The sequence below is a fragment of the Gobio gobio genome (assembly GCF_949357685.1).
Source record: "Gobio gobio genome assembly, chromosome: 6".
Taxonomy (NCBI): domain Eukaryota; kingdom Metazoa; phylum Chordata; class Actinopteri; order Cypriniformes; family Gobionidae; genus Gobio; species Gobio gobio.
The window spans coordinates 62861334-62871333 of record NC_137102.1 but is presented as its reverse complement, the minus strand read 5'-3'; the positions used below and the strand labels follow the sequence as shown (position 1 = coordinate 62871333).

General features: G+C 47.2%; 2 protein-coding genes across 2 annotated transcripts in view; both read right to left on the bottom strand.

Moving 5' to 3' along the window:
• Positions 1 to 10000, bottom strand: part of LOC307128613 (myomegalin-like) — a gene marked incomplete at its 5' end in the record, with an annotated part of 97389 nt that overhangs the window by 75557 nt on the left and 11832 nt on the right. The window contains one exon of the mRNA XM_079820527.1: positions 1924 to 2049. Coding sequence (XP_079676653.1) covers positions 1924 to 2049 — 126 coding nt within the window. The remainder of the gene's footprint in view (positions 1 to 1923; positions 2050 to 10000) is intronic.
• LOC307127920 (uncharacterized protein) lies at positions 7934 to 9052 on the bottom strand (the record flags this gene model as incomplete). The annotated part of the gene is made up of 1 exon (XM_079819421.1): positions 7934 to 9052. The coding sequence occupies one exon, from the start codon at positions 9050 to 9052 to the stop codon at positions 7934 to 7936; it is 1119 nt and encodes a 372-aa protein (XP_079675547.1).

The following is a 10000-nucleotide window of genomic DNA, read 5'->3' as shown; positions in this document are numbered from 1 at the left end:
CCATAGACCGAGGGTTATCTGACCGTAGACCGAGGGTTATCTGACCGTAGACCGAGGGTTATCTGACCATAGACCGAGGGTTATCTGACCGTAGACAGAGGGTTATCTGACCGTAGACAGAGGGTTATCTGACCGTAGACCGAGGGTTATCTGACTATAGACCGAGGGTTATCTGACCGTAGACCGAGGGTTATCTGGCCATAGACCGAGGGTTATCTGACCGTAGACAGAGGGTTATCTGACCATAGACCGAGGGTTATCTGACCATAGACCGAGGGTTATCTGACCGTAGACAGAGGGTTATCTGACCATAGACCGAGGGTTATCTGACCGTAGACCGAGGGTTATCTGACCGAAGGTTATCTGACTGAAGGTTATCTGACCGAGGGTTGTCTGACCATAGACAGAGGGTTATCTGACCATAGACCGAGGGTTATCTGGCCATAGACCGAGGGTTATCTGACCGTAGACAGAGGGTTATCTGACCATAGACCGAGGGTTATCTGACCATAGACCGAGGGTTATCTGACCGTAGACAGAGGGTTATCTGACCATAGACCGAGGGTTATCTGACCGTAGACCGAGGGTTATCTGACCGAAGGTTATCTGACTGAAGGTTATCTGACCGAGGGTTGTCTGACCATAGACAGAGGGTTATCTGACCATAGACAGAGGGTTATCTGACCATAGACCGAGGGTTATCTGACCGTAGACCGAGGGTTATCTGACCATAGACTGAGGGTTATCTGACCATAGACAGAGGGTTATCTGACCGTAGACCGAGGGTTATCTGACCATAGACCGAGGGTTATCTGACCGTAGACCGAGGGTTATCTGACCGTAGACCAGGTTATCTGACCGTAGACAGAGGGTTATCTGACCGTAGACCGAGGGTTATCTGACCGAAGGTTATCTGACCGAGGGTTGTCTGACCATAGACAGAGGGTTATCTGACCATAGACAGAGGGTTATCTGACCATAGACCGAGGGTTATCTGACCGTAGACCGAGGGTTATCTGACCGAAGGTTATCTGACCGAGGGTTGTCTGACCATAGACAGAGGGTTATCTGACCATAGACTGAGGGTTGTCTGACCGTAGACAGAGGGTTATCTGACCATAGACCGAGGGTTATCTGACCGTAGACCGAGGGTTATCTGACCGAAGGTTATCTGACCGAGGGTTGTCTGACCATAGACCGAGGGTTATCTGACAGTAGACTGAGGGTTATCTGACCATAGCCAGCAGCCATATCACCCTGTAGCCCATGACTGGTTTCCTACTGAAGCTAAGCAGGACTGAGCCTGGATGGGAGACCTACTGGGAAAACTAGGCTTCTGCTGGTAGAGGTGTTAGTGAGGCCAGTAGGGGGCGCTCACCCTGTGGTGTGTGTGGGTCTTAACGCCCCAGTGTAGTGAAGGGGACACTATACTGTAAAAAGCACTGTCCTTCGGATGAGACGTTAAACCGAGGTCCTGACTCTCTGTGGTCATTAAAAATCCCAGGATGCCCATCGATAAAGAGTAGGGGTGTAACCCCGGCATTCTGGCCAAATTTGCCCATTGGCCTCTGTCCATCATGGCCTCCTAATCCTCCCCATATATACATATATATATATATATATAGGGTTATCTGACTGTAGACCGAGGGTTATCTGATGTCTAGAGGAGTCCATCAGAGACGGGTCAGGGCTATTTTGGACCAACATAATATTAGGAAGGTGGTCATAATGTTATGTTGATCGGTGTATAGTAAAGTGTATTTATTGGTCATTACTCCAGTCTTCAGTCTCACATGACCCTTCACTAATCATTCTAATATGATGATTTGCTGCTCAAGAAACATTTATGATGATTATATACCCTTGTGTCAGGATCTCCATGGAGTGTGCTGTGGTGTATTGTGGGTAGTGTGTATCCTGTACCTTGTTGCTGGTGTCGCTGTGGTGGATCTGCGTCTGCAGAGCCTCGACCTGTAGCTGTGCGTTCTGCAGTTCTGCCACACACTGATCGTCCTGGAGCCGCTGCGACTGCTGCTCCTCCATCAGGCTCTGAGGACACACCACCAGCTCCGTCAACAACACCATCACATCTAAACTCCTCAGCTTTATCTGCTTTAATATCTGGCAGCTCACAGACACCAGTGTTGATTCAAAAGAGCCTCGGGGGTCCTTGCTTTGAGTACATGATTCTGATCTGGAGTGTGTGTGTGTGTGTCATCTCATTGCATTTATTCTGATGCATCTGAGGTCCTTCAACTGATGCATTGAGGTCAGACGTCACTCTCTGTGTGTGTGTGTGTGTGTTTTGCCTCGAGGGCTTGATGGCAGAACTAGGCCAATGGTGGAGCCACGCCACGCTCTCCATGTTAACCCATTTAACAGGAAATGACATGGTTATCTTTGGGTTAATAGAGACTTCAGCGAGAACTCGAGATGTGAGGAGAGAGAGAACACATCTCTGAGCTGATGATGGTCCGGCTCCATCATGAGTTATGAATATCCTCAAACACAAACGGCAGATGTTTCTTAGTGACTCATAGCTGCATATCGGACACACACGAGACAAATAAACCAACAGTTAAATGATGAATATTAGAGATGCACCCAGATATCAGAATTAAAGAGACAGATATTCACGGTTTAGGGCCGATATCAGAGACTGAAAGCGATGTTTGCTCAGCTGAGAGCGTTTCTTCAGTTGAGACTCTGCGTGTTATGATACGGAATATCTCCTCTCACAGAGAGTTTGTTTCTGTATTGATTCTACATAAAATGCTGATATAATGTAAAGTCTTTAGATGATTTTGTTCTGTTATTATGCTGCTTGTTTTCATCTGTTGATGTTGTAGACGCAGAATGTGGCGGTTGGTCGGTGTTGTGTTAGTCCCGCCCCTCCTCCCCTGTGATTGGACGGCTGGGACGTTCTTCAACTCTCAGCGCTTGAGTGTGTAATGCACTGCGCTCCCACTGAAAGCCATTGAGTTCGCCAGCAGCCGCGTGAGAAAGCCGTGTCTGGACTGACAATATTCACCTCTGTAACCCTAACCCTTCCTAAATATAAACGTTTAGTTTCCTTCACTAAACATTTGTAACGCGCCAAACATCCAATAATCGCTAAAAGCTTTGTGCTGTGTTACTTTTAATATGAAGCAAAGTCTCAACTGACATGCGTCACTGTCACGTGGCGTCAGCGCTGCCCCAAGTCGGACAACATTTCTAACCAGCATGCACTGCTTCAGGCCAGCCGGAGATCGGTCTGCGCATCACTGGGTGAAGTCCAACAAGCCTATCATCTCTTCCTGTTCATTACCAGTGTCATGTGATCGTCAGTCATGTGATCATCAGTCATGTGATCATCAGTCATGTGTCATGTGATCATCCGTCATGTGATCATCCATCATGTGATCATCAGTCATGTGATCATCAGTCATGTGTCATGTGATCATCCATCATGTGATCATCAGTCATGTGTCATGTGATCATCCGTCATGTGATCATCAGTCATGTGATCATCCGTCATGTGATCATCAGTTATGTGATCATCAGTCATGTGTCATGTGATCATCATCAGTCATGTGATCGTCAGTCATTTGATCATTCATCATGTGATCATCCGTTATGTGATCATCAGTCATGTGATCATCCGTCATGTGATCATCCATCATGTGATCGTCAGTCATGTGATCATCCATCATGTGATCATCCGTTATGTGATCATCAGTCATGTGATCATCCGTCATGTGATCATCCATCATGTGATCGTCAGTCATGTGATCATCCATCATGTGATCATCAGTCATGTGATCGTCAGTCATGTAATCATTCATCATGTGATCATCAGTCATGTGTCATGTGATCATCCGTCATGTGATCATCCATCATGTCATGTGATCATCCGTCATGTGATCATCAGTCATGTGATCGTCAGTCATGTGATCATCAGTCATGTGATCGTCAGTCATGTGATCATCCATCATGTGATCATCAGTCATGTGATCATCAGTCATGTGTCATGTGATCATCCATCATGTGATCATCAGTCATGTGATCATCAGTCATGTGATCATCCATCATGTGATCATCAGTCATGTGATCATCAGTCATGTGTCATGTGATCATCCATCATGTGATCATCAGTTATGTGATCATCAGTCATGTGTCATGTGATCATCCGTCATGTGATCATCAGTCATGTGATCATCAGTCATGTGATCATCCGTTATGTGATCATCAGTCATGTGTCATGTGATCATCCGTCATGTGATCATCCGTCATGTGATCGTCAGTCATGTGATCATCCATCATGTGATCATCAGTCATGTGATCATCAGTCATGTGATCGTCAGTCATGTGATCATCCGTCATGTGATCATCAGTCATGTGATCATCAGTCATGTGATCATCCATCATGTGATCATCAGTCATGTGATCATCAGTCATGTGATCATCCATCATGTGATCATCAGTCATGTGATCATCAGTCATGTGTCATGTGATCATCCATCATGTGATCATCAGTCATGTGATCATCAGTCATGTGTCATGTGATCATCCGTCATGTGATCATCAGTCATGTGATCATCAGTCATGTGATCATCCGTTATGTGATCATCAGTCATGTGTCATGTGATCATCCGTCATGTGATCATCCGTCATGTGATCGTCAGTCATGTGATCATCCATCATGTGATCATCAGTCATGTGATCATCAGTCATGTGATCGTCAGTCATGTGATCGTCAGTCATGTGATCATCCATCATGTGATCATCAGTCATGTAATCATTCATCATGTGATCATCAGTCATGTGTCATGTGATCATCCGTTATGTGATCATCAGTCATGTGTCATGTGATCATCCGTCATGTGATCATCCGTCATGTGATCGTCAGTCATGTGATCGTCAGTCATGTGATCATCCATCATGTGATCATCAGTCATGTGATCATCAGTCATGTGATCGTCAGTCATGTGATCGTCAGTCATGTGATCATCCATCATGTGATCATCAGTCATGTGATCGTCAGTCATGTAATCATTCATCATGTGATCATCAGTCATGTGTCATGTGATCATCCGTCATGTGATCATCCGTCATGTGACCGTCAGTCATGTGATCATCCATCATGTGATCATCAGTCATGTGATCATCAGTCATGTGATCGTCAGTCATGTGATCGTCAGTCATGTGATCATCCATCATGTGATCATCAGTCATGTGATCGTCAGTCATGTAATCATTCATCATGTGATCATCAGTCATGTGTCATGTGATCATCCGTCATGTGATCATCCGTCATGTGATCATCAGTCATGTGATCGTCAGTCATGTGATCATTCATCATGTGATCGTCAGTCATGTGATCATCCATCATGTGATCATCAGTCATGTGATCGTCAGTCATGTGATCATCCGTCATGTGATCGTCAGTCATGTGATCATCAGTCATGTGATCATCATCAGTCATGTGATCGTCAGTCATGTGATCATCAGTCATGTGATCATCAGCAGTCATGTGATCATCATCAGTCATGTGATCGTCAGTCATGTGATCATCAGTCATGTGATCATCAGCAGTCATGTGATCATCATCAGTCATGTGATCATCAGTCATGTGATCATCATCAGTCATGTGATCGTCAGTCATTTGATCATTCATCATGTGATCATCAGTCATGTGATCGTCAGTCATGTGATCATCAGTCATGTGATCATCAGTCATGTGATCATCTGTCATATGATCGTCAGTCATGTGATCATCAGTCATGTGATCATCAGCAGTCATGTGATCATCATCAGTCATGTGATCGTCAGTCATGTGATCATCAGTCATGTGATCATCAGTCATGTGATCATCTGTCATATGATCGTCAGTCATGTGATCATCAGTCATGTGATCATCAGCAGTCATGTGATCATCATCAGTCATGTGATCGTCAGTCATGTGATCATCAGTCATGTGATCATCAGCAGTCATGTGATCGTCAGTCATGTGATCATCAGCAGTCATGTGATCATCAGTCATGTGATCATCAGCAGTCATGTGATCATCATCAGTCATGTGATCGTCAGTCATGTGATCATCAGTCATGTGATCATCATCAGTCATGTGATCGTCAGTCATGTGATCATTCATCATGTGATCATCAGTCATGTGAACGTCAGTCATGTGATCATCTGTCATATGATCGTCAGTTATGTGATCATCCATCATGTGATCGTCAGTCATGTGATCATCCGTCATGTGATCATCATCCGTCATGTGATCATCATCAGTCATGTGATCATCCGTCATGTGATCATCATCAGTCATGTGATCATCCGTCATGTGATCATCATCAGTCATGTGATCATCCGTCATGTGATCATCAGTCATGTGATCATCAGTCATGTGATCATCCGTCATGTGATCAGTCATGTGATCATCCGTCATGTGTCATGTGATCATCAGTCATGTGATCATCCGTCATGTGATCAGTCATGTGATCATCCGTCATGTGTCATGTGATCATCAGTGTTTCAGCAGAGAGGACAGTAACACACTGGAGTCACGTCCCCGTGTCATAAACTCATCCGCTAGTTAGAATAACTCGAGGAGCGTTCTGATACAGAGATGATATTTTACTAACCCTTTTAGTGATATCTTCATTATTTAAAGTATATATTCATATTTAATGTGTTTGAATAAATCTATCATGAAAAGTTATTACGGTTTATTGTCGTTTTAATGTTTATATTTCACCAACAAACTGCAGCAGAAACACTTCAGTTATTAAAGTTAATGTAAAATCTGCCTAATGAGCATCTGTGTATGAGTGTTTGAGTGTGGATTATTAACCCATAACTGAGTCTTTATGAGGATTCAGCCGAGCCATGAGTGGCCATGAGACGCTGAGGCCTGTACCGCAATCATCCATTACTTTCTCCTGACACAAATCAACACATTTCTGTCCAAATATCACGTCTGTCATAAAACATGAGAGCCAGAGCTTTCAGACGGGGTGTTAGTCATGATTACAAAAGGGTTTGAATATAAAGTATTTCAAATAAATGTTGTAATGTGAACACCGCCCACTAGAAGAATAAAGAGTACCGTTTCCATGGTAACAAACGTCCAATTTTGAGATTGTAAGCTTTCGAATGACACCTAATTTATGAGGATTTATAGAATATGTGATTTGAAAAAAGGCATTAATAAAAAGAGCGCAGTGGGACAGTGACAAGTTAGATTCAATATTTCATTAATAATTCAATCATGATTTATTTTTGGTTGTCAGCTAAGTGCATCCTGAATGTTTGGTTTCGTCCCAGAATTTTCCTTTCAGTGCATCCCAAATTAATATTGCCCTGACCCTCATAGACCCAAAACATAAGAGTGTGTTATGATAGAGCACACAGCATGAGGTCATGTGACCCGCACATGGGCGTCGGAAGCAAAACAAAATGTGGGTGGGTCCTCAGAATTTTTTTTACTGGAGTAGATGCCAATTACATTAATTACAAATATACCGCTTTGCTTGCTAAGCGTATAGTTCGGAAAGACAAAATTACGGAAATCGCCGTATCATTGAGAGCGGCAGTAGTGTAGGGGTAAGATGCACCGCATCTAGTTTTGACACAAATCGACCCGCAGTTCGAGTCCGCCTTTTGCAGAACTCACTCTACTCCCTTTTCCCATCACATATCAGATCGGAAAGGCATTTATTTTCAATAAAAATTAAGAAAATATTAGAAAAGTGGAAATAAAGCGTCTAACGTTGTTAATTATAAGTGTTTATGGATTAGGGGCAGGTGAACATGTGCTGAATGTTAGAGACGATAAACTTGAGTGGGTCCAATATCAAAGATCGTAAAAAGTGTGTGGGTCTTGTCCCACATACAATGGTTCCGACGCCCATGGACCCGCGTCTGCTGACCCTACGCACCGCGGCTCTTACTGTCGCTTCACCTTTGGGCCCCTCCGGAAACAGAAGGGCAAGAACTCGTCCTGCCACAGCTCCTCCATCTCCTCCAGCTCCTCCATCACGCGGGTCGCTCCATCAAACGGGTTTGGACTGTCCAGTGCAGCTCCTCCATTTAAAACCCCAGGATTCACCAGAACAGGAAGTCTGCTGCCCCGAGGACTGCGGACGGGCCTGTACACACAGGCCTGGAGCAGCGCCAGCGCCAGCCGGGGCGGAGGCTGGGCGGAGTCGGGCGGCCCCTCCAGCGACTCCAGTGAGCCGGAGCTCCGCCGTTCCCGGAGTGTGTCGGATGAGCTCCAGGTCTGGTCCTCCCCACACACACTCCCAGAGTAACGAGAGGACGGGCCGCAGGAGCTGCTCCTCGCCAGCCGTCTGGGCAGCTTACACACCGCCTCGTAGGCGGAGTCGGCCACCCGCAGCACCCGGCAACCACGGCAACCGCGCCAGCGCACCGACGCCCCTGAGGCGGAGCACGCCAGCACCTGCTCCTCCTCCTCCGCCCAGAACTCGTACATGGAGTAGGCCAGGTCCTCCTGCAGCAGGGCGCTGTACTGCGGGCCGTGGGCCGCCTCCACCCGCTGGGCCGCCTCCGCCCGCTGGGCCGCCTCCGCCCGCTGGGCCGCCTCCGCCCGCTGGGCCGCCTCCGTCCGGTTGGTCCGGCTGTAGAGTGAGCGGATGCACTGGCGCAGGCGCTCCTTCTCCTGCAGGAGGCGCTGCAGCCGCCCGAGGGACAGCGCCTCCACCCGCGCGATCACCGTGTCGAAGCGGAACATCCGCTCCAGCATGAAGGAGCACTTGCTGCAGGCGAACTCTCCGCCTCCGTCGCGCTGCAGGTTCTGGCCCAGGGCGTGAGACAGGAGCACCTGCAGCTTCCGGAAGATCCATCGCCGCTGGTTCCCACACAGATCCCGCCCACAGATGCGGCACGCCTCCTTCACCCCCCCCACCTCCTTCACCCCCTCCACCTCCTTCACCCCCTCCACCTCCTTCACCCCCCCCACCTCCTTCACCCCCCCCACCTCCTTCACCCCCCCCACCTCCTTCACCCCCCCCACCTCCTTCACCCCCTCCACCTCCTTCTCCTTCATCCCCCCCGCCTGTTTTAATGCAGTCAGATCCAGTGTGTCTAAAACAATATATGTGATAGATCACAGAGATGGAGGTCCGGTGGATTAAACCATGGAACTGATATGCAGAAGGTTGCTGGTTCGATCCCAGCGGTCACCAGTGTGTTCTTGAGCAAAGCACTTTACTCCACTTTGTCCCTGTAATAAGGGCACTGTAAGTCGCTTTGGATGTCTGCCAAAAGCATAAATGTAAATGTAAATCACAGATCATCATATAATCCCCATGAGCTGAGAGTGTGATGAGGTGTTTTCACAGATGAGAAATCCTCATAATCCACGAGCTTCTGACGCGGCGCCAAACGAGTCAAAATCACGAGGACGAGCGCTCGATACTCCGCGCGCGTCTCTCACAGCTGACCGCGCGATCTGCGGATATTCCCTTCATCACCGAACACACACACACACACACACCGCGGCGCTGCGTAGCGTCTGGCGCTACAGTCTCACCGCGCGATACAGAGAAACGCGAGCGTCCCCTAAACCCTCGTGCACTGTTCCCTCCGGTAACGAAGACGAGCGCGTGAAGTCGGACCGCACACCACTACAAGCGGACACCACTACAAATGTCTGTCCCCTCAAATGATGCCCTATTTAAGGCTATAGGCGGCGATTTCGGATTCAGCCACTGCCTCAGATTCTGTGCGCGCGCGTCATGAAATGAAAGGAGGCGATGCGCGCTCACGTCATCTCTCACAGGAGGGCTGCATCGTCACACACCATCCCACAATAATACACCGACTGAAATATGATAGGACAAGAAAAAGAACAATAATCTGTGTAATATAATATCTTGGTCATATTTTCCGCGTTCCTGCTCAGAAGAGTGAAGCGATGCGGCTCTGCGCGTTCTCGTGATTGACAGCGAGCGCGCGCCTCTGAATGATGATGCTTTATATCTATTATTATAAG